The sequence below is a fragment of the Sycon ciliatum genome, chromosome 1 (genome assembly GCF_964019385.1).
Source record: "Sycon ciliatum chromosome 1, ocSycCili1.1, whole genome shotgun sequence".
Lineage (NCBI taxonomy): Eukaryota > Metazoa > Porifera > Calcarea > Leucosolenida > Sycettidae > Sycon > Sycon ciliatum.
This window is the reverse complement of record NC_088643.1, coordinates 51,620,134-51,637,586: the sequence shown is the minus strand read 5'-3', so window position 1 is coordinate 51,637,586 and position 17,453 is coordinate 51,620,134. Positions and strand designations below refer to the sequence as shown.

At 49.1% G+C, this 17,453-nt stretch overlaps 1 protein-coding gene across 2 annotated transcripts; it reads left to right on the top strand.

The window, feature by feature from the left end:
• Positions 1–17,453, top strand: LOC135830962 (uncharacterized). 2 transcript variants are annotated; one of them, XM_065343200.1, is made up of 14 exons: positions 1–1,335; positions 1,849–2,009; positions 3,045–3,225; positions 3,934–4,026; positions 4,347–4,610; positions 5,298–5,414; positions 6,267–6,471; positions 8,630–8,814; positions 10,502–10,707; positions 11,216–11,355; positions 11,875–12,008; positions 12,300–12,577; positions 12,917–13,100; positions 16,189–17,453. In XM_065343200.1, exons 1-14 carry the CDS (start codon positions 661–663, stop codon positions 16,645–16,647), a joined length of 3,282 nt encoding a protein of 1,093 aa, XP_065199272.1. In that variant the 5' UTR covers positions 1–660; the 3' UTR covers positions 16,648–17,453. The 2 variants fall into 2 exon arrangements, with proteins under 2 accessions (XP_065199272.1, XP_065199273.1); XM_065343201.1 differs by lacking the exon at positions 3,934–4,026.

The window sequence follows — 17,453 nt, the reverse complement described above, 5'->3', positions numbered from 1 at the left end:
GTCATTGTAGACAATCCCGGTGATGCTAGCCAGAAGAGTTGCTGCTGCTGCAAGCCGATCGGCCACTCCACTGCCCTGATGGATAGTTAGTTGCTGTTCAGGTTGTTGACGAAGTACGCACTCGGATTGGAATACTACAATAGTAGTAGTCCATACTTGCTCAGACAGCGGCTGAGCCCGGTACTCGGTAGTACTGCAGCGGTAGACCCACACTAGAAGAAAAAAAACACTTGAAATAATTAGTTAGTTGCTAGCATCACTTCACATCTTCGGCCCTACGGATTCTGTCATTCTTTTCATCGCAAGATCGTGGTGTTTAGCATTAGGACACCGCGTACCGTGGCGTGTGTTCGCAGCTGAGCTGCTCGGTGCGCCAAACTGGGGACAGAGTGCCTGTGGTGTTAGTAACTACTTTCATGTAGTTTATTAGCTCACGCCTGGATTCACCAATTTGTGGGAAGCTAGTTGTGCGGAGCGGAGTCGTACCGGTAGATCTGCCCATCCGATCGCTGGTGCGCGTAGACAGTCGGCTAAACACAACATCTAGCAGCACCGTAGATCAACGGTGTGCATGTACTTGCACAGACTGCTGGCAGTGCTGCTGATCAGCAAGTACTATTGTCTAATGTAGTAGCTTAGTTGCAGCAGTGATCAGTGGTGATGTCGCTGCATCTGCAAGGCTACGGTGCACAGGCATGGCAAGAGCGCGTGGCACTGCGCATTGGCGTAGACGTGGGAGGTACGAACACAGACGTGGCTGTGATGCAGGGTAGCTGTGTCCTGTCCTGGCACAAGGCACGCACAAGCTCAAACATCACGCAGGGCGTTGCCGCCGGCATACGCGCCGCACTGTCCACGCTACAGCAAGAGCTGAGCAGCAGGGCGGGTACAAGGGCGGGCGGAGCGGTCACATACGCACAGCTGGCCGCACAGGTACAGCGCGTGTGCATTGGCACCACACACTTTGTTAACGCCGTGGTAGAGCGGCGCAGGAGAGACCTGTCACCAGTCGTGGTGGTACGCCTGTGCTCGGATGCCTCTCAAGGAGTGCCGCCTTTCATTGAGTTTCCGAGAGCACTGGCTGACTGTATGGCAGCCAAGCCCCGAAGCCACTACTTTGCCCGCGGTGGATTTGACTTCAACCAGGTTCCCATGGACAACGTCAATCCAGCCGAGCTAAGGAAAATTGCTGCCGAGTTACGTCAGCATGGCAACAATCATGTCGTCATTTCCTGTGTTTTTGCTACGTTACAAGGCTGCCAGGTGCATGAAATTGAGGCCGAGAGGATAATCCGCGAGGAATTCCCAGATGTGTCCATCACGATGAGCCACAAGGTAAGACCACACACATCGACACACGCCTGCACACCCCCTCACCCCCCCCCCCCCCCACACACACACACATGCATGCCCCCCCCCCCCCCACACACACACACACACATGCATACGTGTACATACATGATGTGACGATGCTCACACAAGACCATCACACAGTGCAGCAACAAAACTCAGACCATGGTGCAATTTCCCATGCACACACATGCATACACATGCATACACATGCACACACATGTGCACACAATGTCATGACAATATTATAACCTAACACTGGTTAAAAACCAGTATTAGATATTAAAACCTTGTTTCATGCTGTCAATCTAACAATTATGTACACACATGTACACACATGCACACACATGGGTTCCGCTGCACACACACGCTCTTAGGTAGCACTCATTGCATGCAGCATAGATTCCTCTTCCTTTAATTACATGTAGTTTTTAAAATATTAATAGTTATTTTAATAGTTGTCTTGGTGCTGTGCCTACTACTTACTGTGCCGCCCAGGTTGGCCGGATGGGACTACTGGAGAGAGAGAACTCTGCCATTCTGAACGAGAGCTTGAAGTCACTGTGTCACCACACAATCCTAGCCTTTGACAGGGCCCTACAGTCTTTAAACCTGCACTGTCCATTCTATCTTACAAAGAATGATGGCACGCTGATCAGGTCAGAGCAGTGGGCACCACGTGCACGCGTACGCATGCACACACACACACATACACAGCAGCACGGGTACGCAGATGTCCACACAACCACGCTATAGTATAATTACGGTAGACCTGTGTTCATTGCGGCATCAGCTAAACGCCTGAAATTTGAACTGTGACTGCAAGTTCTAGAGGTGCATGTATGTGCAACGCATTGCCAAGCATACTTGCATGGCCTGCACTTGCAACCTGGCTATCATGCCCTAGCATACTTGCATGGCCTGCACTTGCAACCTGGCTATCATGCCCTAGCATACTTGCATGGCCTGCACTTGCAACCTGGCTATCATGCCCTAGCATACTTGCATGGCCTGCACTTGCAACCTGGCTATCATGCCCTAGCATACTTGCATGGCCTGCACTTGCAACCTGGCTATCATGCCCTAGCATACTTGCATGGCCTGCACTTGCAACCTGGCTGTCATGCCCTAGCAGATAGGCACACCAGGCTAACCATTGTGACGTCACTGAGACCTATGCTATCGAGGTAGTTCCCGGGCTCTCTGGGAACTCGTCCAGGGCTTGCCTGAGTCCATAATGTACTACAGTTACTGAGTACTGCCGGTCGCCGAAGAACTGGAGGGTCAGCCTCGTAGCCCAGACCGTTCTTTGTTCTACAGCCTATGCACAGTTGAGTCCGGCACCGTGTACTCATTGTTATGCGCCCGACAGTACTGTAGCCGCAGTTAGTATTGTTGTTTAGTATTGTTGTTGTTTTTCTGTAGCCACTGGGTCCTGGAGGTACTCTAGAACTATGCCTCATGCCCAGAAGAGAGAGGTGGGGGGTAGTCTTCCAGTATTGGCATGTGCGACAGTTAGCTGTTTTGTCACTGTGTTTCTTTCTGGTCTTTCTTGCTTATTCTGTGGGCGGGGATGTGTCATTTTCTAAAAAGAAAAAGTAAATAAAAGTAAAAGGCCTCAGCATCTTGGATAGCACTGATTTGTGGCAAGCTCCTTACACGCTTGCTGTTGCCTTGTCTTATCTCAACTGCAGTGCATCCAAGGCACGGAGTTTGCCAGTTGCAACCTTCTCTTGTGGTCCCACCAACAGTGCAAGAGGAGCAAACTTCCTGAGCGGCATCGCACATGCCGTGGTCCTTGACATAGGCGGCACCACGATCGACTCTTGCTACATTAGAAACGGCTACCCACGGCAAGCGTCCAGTGAAGTCAAGGTACGCCCGCAATGATAATATGCTGCAACACAGACTGGAGGTCTACTCGTGGCATGGCACAACGGTGCTGTGGATTGTGTGGCAAATGGAACATTGACACATGTAGTACCATGCCTGGCTGTGGGACTTTCCCCTGACCATCTACTGCTAGCCTGACCATCTACTAGTACTGCTAAGAGTATGCGTGGTAGTGGCCTATGCACAGCCTGTGCAGAAGATGGGTGGTTGCACTCACTTCCCCTAACCTAGGCTATGCACTGACCTGTAAACTTACCTGCAGGTATTCTTATCTACTATAATTGTAATGTGTCCACAGCAGAGTGCAGGCAGTGGACATATACTCATCATCGCTCGTTGATCATAGTACAGTCATGTAGATATATTTGGTGTGCACTTTAAATGCCACGGTGTACCGTACACAGTGTACCGTACACAGTGTACCACCGTACACCGTGCAGACTTTGAATTAAGTTTTAAAAACTAATATGATGCGTCACGGAAGGTACTTTGGGAACCTTCACATGCCACCCGGCCGTGACTGCGTTGTGCGCTCTCCAAGCTGTGTTTCTTGTACACTATACACAGTATAGTGTCCAGCCTAGCTACCTACCTGGCTTCACACGACCGGAACCGTCACATTATGCCGTTCAGGGCTTAAAATGTACTACAGTTATTCTGTCTCGCTGGTTGTTTCCTGTCGATCGGCAGATAGCTGGTGTTAGCGTTGGCTATCGAATGGCAGACACAATCAGTATAGGATATGGCGGTGGATCCATTGTTAGACAGGACGCAAGTGGAAAGGTGAGCAATCTCAACATTATTCCTGGCTATTTTCTCTACGCATTAGCAGCCGTTTGTTCGCGCTGGCCAGCAGAGTGACTGTGTCACCAAATGAGCAATGTCTCCAATTTACAGGGGCGGATCACATGCAAACTCTCGCAATCTTCTAACATGTTCCTCGTGAACGGCTTGGACTTTGGGTATATTGGGTCGTCTATCTTTTATTTTGATGTCGACCCTCTCTGGGGAGTTTTCTGATGCCGACCCTCTCTGTGGTTTTTTTTATGTTGACCCTGTCTGGGGTTTTTCGCCCGCCTTGCTTGTATCTCTTGAACACCTAGGTCACCGTTGGGCCGCAGAGTGTTGGCTTCAGACTCAGCATGCCAGAAACAGGACAAGCTGGAATTGTCTTTGGTGGCTCCACACTCACTGCGAGCGATGTTGCCATTGCTGCCGGAATGGCTAACGACATGAAGGCGAGCATCGATGCAGACGGTGCAGTGTGCGACGATCGACTGGCGGCCACCAACATTGACCCGCGGGTAGTGGAGGCAGCATATGCCTGCATTCAAGACGCCATTGTGGACATAACCGATGTTGTTAAGGTACAGTGTATGTAGATTACTTGAGGTGCCATCAGAGTGTATAATACGTGGCAGTGTAGTCAACAATCTCTCTCTCTCTCTCTCTCTCTCTCTCTCTCTCTCTTATTCTCTCATACCAGTAGCATGTGCCTCGGCACTTTGTACACAGTGTGCTGTGGACTCCACTCCCACAACATGCCACAGGGATGCTTCACACTGGGCTGGGAAATCATGACAAACCAGAGAATGATGATATGGTTTACACTGGGCTGGGAAATTGTCACATTACGTGTACCTAACTTAGCATTCACGTGACCCGTGTGTAGCTTGTCACTCTTCACACTTTAGTCTACTTGTATTGTGCAGGTGATTTGTAACGTGACAAGGGAGTGTCCACTACACCGCGTGCAGAAAGAAAGAAAAAACCCACGTGTGAATAGTGTATGGGGCTGTGTGAATAGTGTATGGGGCTGTGTGAGTAGTGTATGGGGCTGTGTATGCCCGGGCTATGTATGGGGCTGTGTGAGTAGTGTATATAGTGTGAGTAGTGTATGGGGCTGTGTATGGGGCTGTGTGAATAGTGTATGTAGTGCGAGTAGTGTATGGACTATGGGGCTGCGTGAATAGTGTATGTAGTGCGAGTAGTGTATGGACTATGGGGCTGTGCATGGGACTGATTGCTGTACTGTGTACTGTGGCGGCATGCAGGGTAGCGCCGGAGAGGTGGACGTCATCCTCGTCGGCGGTGGTAGTGAGCTTGTCGACACAAGGGAATCGCGACGACCGCCGGGTGTGTCCCGTTTCGTCAAGCCCCAGTTGTGCCAGGTGAGGTCACAGTCTGTGCATGTGTGTGCTTTATTGTTTATTACTTTGGAGCATTTAAAAAGGACTTTTGGGCCAAAGTTGGTTGTTCCTACGTTCTAAGTTCGTTTTTGGGCCAATTTTTGAAATTATCCTGGTAAGCTTTCCTGGGGATTTGCAAACTCCATTGCAGCCAAATATTACGTTTTCATACTGTGTATCTGAAATGGAATTGAATTCTGTGACGGCTGGGGGGGGGGGGGGAATAAGGCGGATGCTGCAGTAGATCATTCCCGCCAAGAGTACATAAACCAGAGTGTGCAACTCAGGATGGTTCCTGTGGGAGCGTAATCCGCGCAGTACGTCATTTCTGACGGCATGAATGCATGGTAAGCCACAGGTACGGTGAAAAGTTGCGTAACCAGTCGCGGTGGTGGAGGTGACTGAGTTTGTCCTGATTTCGGTTTTTTGATACGGATAGCCTGGTGAATTTACTTGCCTGCTGATGTACGCAGCGTACGCAGTCACACAAAAACACCGAAATCCTAAAACAGGACGTCTAAATCATGCAAACTTGGCTGATTTCCGGACTGTGAAACACGAAAATTTGAGCTGTGCGCAAGTTGCAGCTTAGCTGACCTCATCAGGGTGACGTAGTGCACGAACTGCGGTGTTTCATATCTGATATGCACAGTTGCACACTCTGGTTTATGTACTCTTGTTCACACCCATTGCTGAAGTGCTACAAGCGACGTTAAGACTCGCTTTATATGCATCCCACAAGCACCATCTTCTATTGCGGCAGAAGTGTTTCTTGCTGGTAGTGATTTAGTGTACTTTTTTGCTGGGTTCAACCGCTGTGTCACCTGCGAATAGGTTGCAAATGCTATCGGTGCGGCCCTGGGTCAGATCAGCGCCTCTGTGGAAGGTATCTACACCAGCTCCAATGACCCGCAGCAGCGCGCACAGCAGCATGCTGCATTCAGGGAGCAGGCCAGGGAACTGTGCGTGGCCCACGGTGCTATGAGAGAGTCCGTCGTCGTGCAAGAGCCGACGGAGACCGCCATGAGCTATTTGCCTGGTATGCGGTGTGACCTCAATCGGTTCTGTATGGTGTGTCTGTCTGTTCTGTCTGGTGTGTTTGTGTTCTGTATGGTGTGTTTGTGTTCTGTATGGTGTGTTTGTGTGTTCTGTATGGTGTGTTTGTGTGTTCGGTATGGTGTGTTTGTGTGTTCTGTATGGTGTGTTTGTGTTCTGTATGGTGTGTTTGTGTGTTCTGTATGGTGTGTTTGTGTTCTGTATGGTGTGTTTATGTTCTGTATGGTGTGTCGCTGTGTACTGTATGGTGTGTTTGTGTGCTCTGTATGGTGTGTTTGTGTGTTCGGTATGGTGTGTTTGTGTGTTCTGTATGGTGTGTTTATGTTCTGGATGGTGTGTCGTTGTGTTCTGTATGGTGTGTCGTTGTGTACTGTATGGTGTGTCGTTGTGTACTGTATGGTGTGTCGTTGTGTTCTGTATGGTGTGTCGCTGTGTACTGTATGGTGTGTCGTTGTGTTCTGTATGGTGTGTCGTTGTGTTCTGTATGGTGTGTCGTTGTGTTCTGTATGGTGTGTCGTTGTGTTCTGTATGGTGTGTCGCTGTGTACTGTATGGTGTGTCGTTGTGTACTGTATGGTGTGTCGTTGTGTACTGTATGGTGTGTCGTTGTGTTCTGTATGGTGTGTCGCTGTGTACTGTATGGTGTGTCGTTGTGTTCTGTATGGTGTGTCGTTGTGTTCTGTATGGTGTGTCGTTGTGTTCTGTATGGTGTGTCGTTGTGTTCTGTATGGTGTGTCGTTGTGTTCTGTATGGTGTGTCGTTGTGTTCTGTATGGTGTGTCGTTGTGTTCTGTATGGTGTGTCGCTGTGTACTGTATGGTGTGTCGTTGTGTTCTGTATGGTGTGTCGCTGTGTTCTGTATGGTGTGTCGTTGTGTTCTGTATGGTGTGTCGTTGTGTTCTGTATGGTGTGTCGTTGTGTTCTGTATGGTGTGTCGTTGTGTTCTGTATGGTGTGTCGCTGTGTACTGTATGGTGTGTCGTTGTGTACTGTATGGTGTGTCGTTGTGTACTGTATGGTGTGTCGTTGTGTTCTGTATGGTGTGTCGCTGTGTACTGTATGGTGTGTCGTTGTGTTCTGTATGGTGTGTCGCTGTGTTCTGTATGGTGTGTCGCTGTGTTCTGTATGGTGTGTCGCTGTGTACTGTATGGTGTGTCGTTGTGTTCTGTATGGTGTGTCGCTGTGTTCTGTATGGTGTGTTTGTGTTCTGTATGGTGTGTTTATGTTCTGTATGGTGTGTCGTTGTGTTCTGTATGGTGTGTCGCTGTGTTCTGTATGGTGTGTCGCTGTGTTCTGTATGGTGTGTCGCTGTGTACTGTATGGTGTGTCGTTGTGTTCTGTATGGTGTGTCGCTGTGTTCTGTATGGTGTGTTTGTGTTCTGTATGGTGTGTTTATGTTCTGTATGGTGTGTTGCTGTGTTCTGTATGGTGGGATGACACTGCACGATGATCCCACTGTCGTCACACGCACCTTGCCACCTGGATCGGAGCTTCTCGTGTATGGTGGTGCCCATCTCTGGCGGTACACTGTTCTTGCCAGTGCATCCTGGCACTGGATGGATGTGCGAGATAGAGCTGTAGACAAGTTCATCGTGAAATACCTTTGGAAATGGCCGCGCAGCGCAGGGTTCCACAATGTGCAGGGTTCCACAATGTGCAGGGTTCCACAATGTGCAGGGTTCCACAATGTGCAGGGTTCCACAATGTGCAGGGTTCCACAATGTGCAGGGTTCCACAATGTGCAGGGTTCCACAATGTGCAGGGTTCCACAATGTGCAGGGTTCCACAATGTGCAGGGTTCCACAATGTGCAGGGTTCCACAATGTGCAGGGTTCCACAATGTGCAGGGTTCCACAATGTGCAGGGTTCCACAATGTGCAGGGTTCCACAATGTGCAGGGTTCCACAATGTGCAGGGTTCCACAATGTGCAGGGCTCCACAATGTGCTTTTTGACACGCTAGAATGACCTGTGGTTGCGTGAATAGGAATGTTGATGTTCTATCTCCAGGGCCCGGATTGGCCGTGTATTTTCAAGTGCTCGTGCAGCAATCCACCCATCTGGCTATCTGTGTGTGTGTGTGTGTGTGCATGTGTGTGTGTGCGTGTGTGTATATGTGTGTGTGTGTGTGCACGTGTGTTACAGGGCGAGAGGTGCAGATTCACGTGCTTGCTGTCGGAGATATCGACGAAAGCAGGGAAGTTTCATTGGAGGAAGAGATAGAACAACCATTGCCTGCTGCACCGGTTATAGAGCCTGCTGCTGACGGTGATGACAACCCCGCGACAGCAGCAGCTGAAGAGTTCTCACCTCCAGTCAAGCACGATAAGGTAAGTTTCTGTAAGGGTTCTCGGTTAGTATCATTAGGGCGATAAGGCAGGAGGAGAGGGGCAGTGGCGGGGGGGGGGGGGGGGGAGGAGGAACACCCGGGTCACACATGTCAGACAGCAGTACATGTACCAACCTGTCTGCCCTGTAGATCAAAACAGGCTTATATTCGAGATAGGTTTTAAAGGGGAAGTCCGGTGAAAAATTTAAATTTCAGGGTCGGTAGAGTTTCGGGCGCTGAGTCGAATGGTGTTGGTCCCACGTGTCTCCGACAAAGCATTCTCGAGATATTTTCGTTTGAAAAACTGAGTTTCGGAGGGCTGCGCCATGACGTCATGCGGCCGCACCACACCCTCCACAACATCATAGCGTGCAGCTAGATCAAAAGGAGTGCGTGAAAGCAATAGTGTCAGTGCTATTTCAAATGATTTGGCGACCGATAGTAGGTGGTGCAAGCGACCCCGAAGACATAACTCCTCGTGAGAGTGATATAATGAGGATGCAGCCATGGCTGACCTTCATGAGTTCGGTCTGGGGCTGAGAACCTCGGTATTCAGCTGAAAAAATGGCCGCGCGGGCCGGTCAAGAGTGAGCGCTACTGAGCTTCCGACTGATGAAGAAGCAGCAGCTATTGCAGACGAGGCTGATATAATTATCAGATCGCTGGAGAGCAGAGTCGCCAAAATGGAGAAGAGTGATGCGAGTGCTCTAAATGTTGTTCCATACCGATTCGCTTAGACTCCAGTAGCCTGCCACATGGTGATGTTTTGGTGCGAACTTGGCATATTTCGGACTACTCAATTGGAGAACAGTGCAGGCTCTTTGAACTACTGGCACGACTCTTCGCTAGCAACGCTACGAGATCTGAAAGTTCTAGGTCCGGGAGCTGTTCGCTGTTTTGTCACTTGTCACGGTTGTGCACTCATCGCAGTAGCATAAAATAGTGAGGCGGGAGCGGAAACTAAAATTTTCTTTCTCAAAGCGCAACCACCGGCACCGGCAAGGAGAAACGCACGTTCTCTGACTACATGAACTGATACGAGTGTAGTACATGACAAGTCCGTGTGTTGACTAGTTTTCTGAGTCTTGTGACTCGAGTCTTGTTGTAGCTACCCCAGCACGGCAGTGCGGGAGTACAGTCATGTAGTTAAGTGTGTGATGAGTTTGTTGACTACACTACAGCTAGCATGCACGCAGCGCATTGCTAGAGCCGTAGAGGCCAGTGCATGCCGACGGAAAAAGTCCAACTCGGAAACGGCTAAAATACGGTATAACCTCGAGGTTTACCGAGCTGATAATCACTGGGTACGTAGTGTTTGTGACACTGAATCGAATGGTCTTGGTCCGAAGAAGCTGCGACAAACGATTCCCCAATCGAACGCGCTCCGAATATGGCCATTTTGTACACAACTAGATGGTGTGGCTACCTGGCTGCACGCTGTGACGTCATCACCTGGATCTGGGTGATGCGCGCTCAAATTCGCACATGTTCGATTGGGCGTATCTGACGAACCATAGGCCGCAGCCTCCTCGGACAAAGACCATTCTACTCAGCGCCCCGAACTCTACGGACTGTGAAAATTAAATTTTTCACCGGACTTCCCCTTTAATACAAGACATTACGGCATACGACTGGAGTACATAGACTGTGCATGTGTGCATCCGGGTTTTCTTCTACTGTATGTGCAGATTCTCGGCAGTCTTCCGGACTATGTGGAGCGCCAGATCAACCCTGAGACCGGCGAGTGGACTCTGAACGTGTATGACGTTTGGTGCCTGACGATCGGCGCTGGTTTACTGGGCTGTGGCGGTGGTGGCAGTCCAAGTTTAGCCAAGCTCCGATGCCTGCGTGCACTGGATCAGGGCGCTTGCATCCGAGTGATACCACTAGACAGGTATGTGCATGCTTCTGGAACCCGTTGCATAACATTTTTTTAGGAGTCATTTACCTTTCCAAAGCAGCAAGAAAACGGCGTGACCAAACAACAGGAGACGGACTTGGTACTGGCCAATTGAAAAGTGTGTGCATGTGTGTGTGTGTGCGTGTGTGTGCATGCGTGCGTGCGTGTGTGTGTGTGTGTGTGTGTGTGTGTGTGTGCATGCGTGTGCGTGACAGAAAAGTCACTTCAAACAGCTGTGTGGTGGATACCAGGCTAAAAATAGTGGCGGTCAATTCATCAGCCTTGCAAGCTGTTAAATGGTGTAATCCCAGCACAAGTTGCTATGTCTAACAATAGCTGTTCGCTATCATCGCTTTCGCGATGGGCATGTCTGAGGTCTGAGGTGTGCGTGTGTGTGTGTACATGGCTGCATGAACTTGTATGTGTGTGTATGTGTGTGTAATCGTGTGTAATTGTGTGTATGTATGCACATGTGTATGTATGCACATGTGTATGTATGCAGGATTGGAAGCTGTCCTGAGCTTACCGGTGTTGTAGCTAGTGTAGCATTCATGGGAGCACCGACTGTTGTCAAGGAGAAACTTGTGGCGGGCAACGAGCTGAGGTCGAGTATCTGTGCTGTTCAGAAGTTGTACAACAAAGGTGAGCTGTACCGGTTTGCTAGTTCACTCGTGCACTGCTACACTGCTACCATGCATCCACAATCATACATGTGGGTGCCACAGACAGCTAAAGCATGTCTTAGAATTTATTTATTCCAGAAAATCGTCACTTTGCTCGCCAGCTACTTGAACTAGACCGATGATGGTGAGAGCACAGTTTGACAAGAGGATTCGTCACCGGTTGATGATTGAAGCACAGCGTGAACGCGCTCCATAGCACCAATCTATTTCCATCATGCCTCAATTATTATTTATATTTTTACGAAAACCCAAAAGACATGTTTTAGCTGACAACTAACAGACGAAAAGAGTGGATATCAACCGTGCATATCCTCTGCATCGATAACATGGATCATGTTTACATCGTTGGAAGTAGCACCTATGTATCAGTCGACATTTCTTGTGCCTATGTAGCCACTATCATTGTTTATTTTTCTTCTGTGTGTGACTTTGATATGAGCTTACATTACTAGTTTTGCTGCTGTTGTTGCTGCTGCAGAACACCATGCAGACATTCTTGTGGAGGAGCGCGACAAAGGCCTGACGGTTGTGGTTAGTGGCCTGGATGATGTCTGTCTTCCGCAACATGCGGAAAGAACTCGTGCAGCGCTTTCCCAGAGAACGGATATGCCGGTAAGGTTCTGCGAGAAGACCAGTTCCAACTATGGAGACGAAACAAGAAAGAGAGAGAGAGAAGGGGAGAGAGAGAAAGAGAGAGAGAGAGAGAGAAAGAGAGAGAGAGACAGGCAGAGAGAGACAGACAGACAGAGGGCGGGGGAGAGCTTTGACTGCTGTGTACTTCAAGTACGGTGCATGCGATCCATCCACCATGACAGTGTGTTGCAGTGACTTTCCGGTGTGTAGCAATGTCCCTCTTTCAGTTTCTAATGGATGGTAATTGTGCCGTTCCTTTTTTTCCTGCAGGGTGTTTCATCAACCGTTGCACTCATGCCGCTGGAAGTGGGTGGTTTGAACGGCATTGGACCATTGGTGATCGCCGCTGAAATGGGCGTGCCCGTGGTGGACTGTGACGGCATGGGACGCGCGTTTCCCGAGCTGCAGATGTTCATTCCGTTCATCTATGGCGTGCAGCCGTGCCCGTGTGCGCTGGTCTCCGCCGATGGCCGATGGAGAGCATGCACTGCTGTCCGCGATCACAACCAGCTTGAAACGTTCATGCGAGAGGCTGTCGGCACGTTCGGGTAAGACCTACCTCAACTTTCCAAACACTTTCCTGAAGATACAGTGTACATTGTACATACATGTGTACATGTATGGGACTAGTTTTTTTGTGTGTGTGCACTGCATGCTGTCAACCAGGGAGTCGTAAGATACCGACTCCCTGCTGTCAACTGTGTACTGACACTGTAGACAACATGAATGTGAATGTAACGAAAATGTATGGGACTAGTGGCATCAGTGCACTCCTCTGTGTGCTTTTATGGAAACCGCATGAGGCTGAGGAACGTTTTTATTAGTGCAATGATAGCACGGTGTTCTTATCCGAGTGTCACTCTATCTTTGCATTCTAATTTGAACAGATGCATCGCTGCACTATCTGTAGCTCCACTGGAGAAGAGTACCATGGAGAAGTACTGTGTTGCAGGATCGCTGACAACCAGCTACAAGATTGGCCATGCAGCGCTTAGTGCACTGCGTGAACATCTCGATCCAGTCACGGCCATCGAACGTGCGGCCAAAGCTGTGCTGATTACACGCGGCAAGGTATGGCTGTGTGTGTGTGTGTCCATGTGTGTCCGTGTGTGTGTGTGTCCTAGCTCTTCTTTCATTCTCCTGAGCACTTACCTACAGCCAGTGTATGCCGGAGTATGCGGTGTGGTGTGCGTGTGTCGAAAAGGAAAAAGTGAAAAAATGAAAAATGGAAAAATGAAAAATGAAAAATAGGGATTCACTGGCCAGAAAAAAGTCACTTCAATCAGCTGTGTGGTGGATACCAGGCTAAAATTAGTGGCGGTAAATTCATCAGCCTTGCAAGCTGTTGAATGGTGTAATCCCAGCACAAGTTTCTATGTATAAACATAGCTGTTCGCTATCATCGCTTCCGCGATGGGCATGTCTGAGTCTGAGTGTGCGTGTGTGTGTGTCCGTGTGTGTGTGCCAGCTAGTTCGGTTGGTGAGTGTACTTATGCCAGATTGTGTTGGGCCTGTTGCCAACGGGCTCAGCTGCATGAAGGGTGTGTCATTGTACCTGCCACCTTTCTTGGTTTCAGGGTTCACATACTTTCTATTTGAAGTATACATACCGGCTTAACCATGTACATGTACATGTACATGTACTGCTTCTGGCTAGATTAACTGTTGTGTAACCAAGGGTGCTAGTGACGTTTATAATATCAGATCCACTCTGATATAGCCACCCACACTAGTAGCAAGCCGTACCCTCACTGGGGGCAGGGGTAACTGCAGTTGGATCCCGGGACGGATACCCTGACGCCGTCAATCTTTTTTTTTGCACCTTGTCCTCACCCACTTACTGAGGTGTGGTGAGCCCATAAGTGGGATCATCAAGTCCACCGATAGTTTGGGGATTTCAGGGGGTGTCGGCTGTTGGGCGGGTCAATTAAGTCACCTTTCCAAGATTCCTTTCGAGTCTCTCTCCCCTCTCCCGGGGAGACCCACGTGACCAGTTTTGGCAGTGAGCAAGTACAAGTACAAGTGTGTGTGTGTATATGTAGGAGTGTGTGTCCGTGTGTGTGTTTGTGTGTGTATGTGTGTGTGTGTGTGTGTGTGTGGTGTGCGAATGTCTGTGTGTGTGCATGTACATGTACATGTATGTATATGTGCACGAATATACAGCAAGGCGTGAAGTACCGTCGATCAGACTCTCTCTCTCTTTCTCTCTCTTCTCTCTCTCTCCCCCTCTCCCTCTCTCTTTCCCTCTCTCTCTCTCCCTCTCCCTCTCCCTCTGCCCTCTGCCCTCTCCCCGCTCCCCTCTCTCTCTCTCTCTCTCCCTCTCCCCCTCTCCCCTCTCCCCTCTCTCCTCTCTCTCTCTCCCCTCTCTCCTCTCTCTCTCTCCCCTCTCTCTCTCTCTCTCTCTCTCTCTCTCTCTCTCTCTCTCTCTCTCTCTCTCTCTCTCTCTCTCTCTCTCTCTCTCTCTCTCTCTCTCTCTCTCTCTCTCTCTCTCTCTCTCTCTCTCTCTCTCTCTCTCTCTCTCTCTCTCTCTCTCTCTCTCTCTCTCTCTCTCTCTCTCTCTCTCTCTCTCTCTCTCTCTCTCTCTCTCTCTCTCTCTCTCTCTCTCTCTCTCTCTCTCTCTCTCTCTCTCTCTCTCTCTCTCTCTCTCTCTCTCTCTCTCTCTCTCTCTCTCTCTCTCTCTCTCTCTCTCTCTAGTTTCTAACTCCTGTTGGTTTTCTACCTTTGAAGTGACTTCAGTGTATACAAGTACTTGTATGTGTATGCTACAATCCGTTAAACCGACGCCTGCACTGCCACGCAATGTGCTCCAGTGTAGACATGCTTGCTCATGAAACTGTGTACAATCAAGCACAACAAGTCTGTGATCTTTCGCGTAGCTATACATCATACTGCACTTGACAACCTAGATGTCCCCTACTGGAAACCTCATTGGGAAGCACCACGCCATGGTGTGTGTTGGGGGGGGGGGGGGGGGGAGCAGTATGTTTTCGGTACATGGCCATGTAGTGGGATATTCTGCCGGACTACGAGTACAGTTCTGTGCCGGACTACGAGTACAGTTCTGTGCCGGACTACGAGTACAGTTCTGTGCCGGACTACGAGTACAGGTCTGTGCCGGACTACGAGTACAGGTCTGTGCCGGACTACGAGTACAGGTCTGTGCCGGACTACGAGTACAGGTCTGTGCCGGACTACGAGTACAGTTCTGTGTACCTAAAGAAGTACTGTAAAAGCCATTATTCTAACGAGTCGCATATATAACGATTTCCCAAAATTGACTAGTTTACGTGTACCAAAGGTAACGATTTTCACTCATTCTCAACGCTCAATAGGACAGTATATGTATCGATTTCTGTATAACGATTTCTATTTTAACGACAGATTTCTCCTCGTTAACTCAGTAGAGTTAGCACTTCGTTATATATATATTTATCGCCTTCTTAGTATTTGACCCCACTAATTTCCCTGATACCTAAGCGGTCAAATATATCGCGTATTTGACTGCTTAGTCAAATACACGATATATTTGACTACTTATATTTGACTCCTTAGAATTTCTTGGACTTAGAAATTTTCTCTCCAACTTCGAAAAAGAAATTTTTGAAGAAAGCAGAAATACACAAGATGGGATTTCAATTTTGAACCCACAACCTTGTGAATCTCAGTCACTCTTCCTTACCACCCAGCCACTGTGCTACCGATGCTGAACCTAGTTTAAACAATGATCCTGACTTTCAATGCAGTACAATGCAGTATAGGCTATAGTATAATACTAGAATTACAAGGATATGTCGTATATGAAGCGAAACTATTGCGTGGAGAACACGATAAATAGATTATAGACCTCATAGTTGGTCTATACAGGATATATAGACCTCGTAAAAGACCTCGGTCTTTTACTCGGTCTATATATCCTGTATAGACCTCCTAACCGGTCTATAATCTATACATATATGGCTTTTACAGTAGTGGGAACAGGTGATTGTACTGTTGGTACGCTGTACCTTACAGGATGTCATGTGCTGTCATCATTGGCATTGGTATTGCTGCTGCTGCTGTTGTTGCTGTTGCTACTGCTGCTGTGGCTGCTGCTGTTGTTGCTGCTGTTTCTGCTGCTGCTGTTGCTGTGCTGCCGCTATTGCTACTGCTTTCTCTCCAGATTATTGACAGTCGGCTCGAAGTGAAGGATGCATTTGCCCGTGGTAACGTCACCATTGCGTCGTTCCTCAGCTGGGACTCGGCCGGCACGCAGTACCGCATAGACATTCAGAACGAGTACATCTGCTGCTTGCAACTGAACCGTACGACCACAGGCACTAGCGACCACTGTGCAGCCAACCAGCGTGAACCGTCGCAGGCCATGACCGTGGTGGCGACGGCACCGCACCTGATCACGCTCGTCGACGACGACACCGGCTTCCCGATCACGACGGAGGAGCTGCGAACTGGACAGCGGGTCGCCGTCCTGGCCGCGCCGGCAGATCCTCTGCTGCTCAGGCCGGAAGCGCTGCGAGTGGTCGGCCCGCAGCACTTCATGAGCGATGCCGAGCAGTACGGTGGCATTGCACACACAGAGCCTATCTTCCCGGAGCGGCGTCGCCCACACTGCGCCGAGTGAAGAGTGCCATTTTGCACTTTGTAGGCTGTGGCGCTGCAAACTTGATTCTAACCTACACTGAGATGTAATGCAGACTCGGATTTAGAGCCAAGGATTAAAATTCAAAAGAGAAGACCACTGAAAGGTCTACAAGTTATCCGTTTTTTGTCCAACGCTATAAACAATAATTATAACTTGAGCACAGTACTGTAGGAGTCAGTGGGTAATGCCGGCATTATTATTGATCATATATGGGATTTTTGATTTCGAGGCATTATAGCGCATTATCTAGGAGTCAGTGGGTAATGCCGGCATTATTATTGAGCATTTATACCTCACTCCATATTCACCCACATACAATTGGCGATCTACATAAGTGGTGAATATTGCTGAATATTCACCGCTTATATTCACCACTTTTCGATACTTACATTGTACTGTAAAGAGAGCAGTACTCGGTGCTGCGCTTGATTCCTCTTCCGTCAGCGCACCGGAGCTGTCGAGTGCCCTAGAAAATGTCTACGCTAACTTCCTTAGACAGGACTTTTCTGAGTACAAACGAAATAATTCCTTGCTTGCCATTGCCGCTGGATCCGCATGTGACCAGGTGCTGACAGTGAGCATCTTCACAGACGGAGCGTTTCAGCGAGAAAACAAGGTTTTGGACGCTCAACATGTCAATGGCCCGATGATTGCGGATCAAGCGGCAAGCCAGGAATTTCGTTTGTACTCAGAACAGCCCTGTTCAAGGACGTTAGCGTAGAATTTTCCTAGGGCACACAACAGCTCCGAAGCGCTGCCTAAAAAGAAAAGAAGTGAGAGTAGAA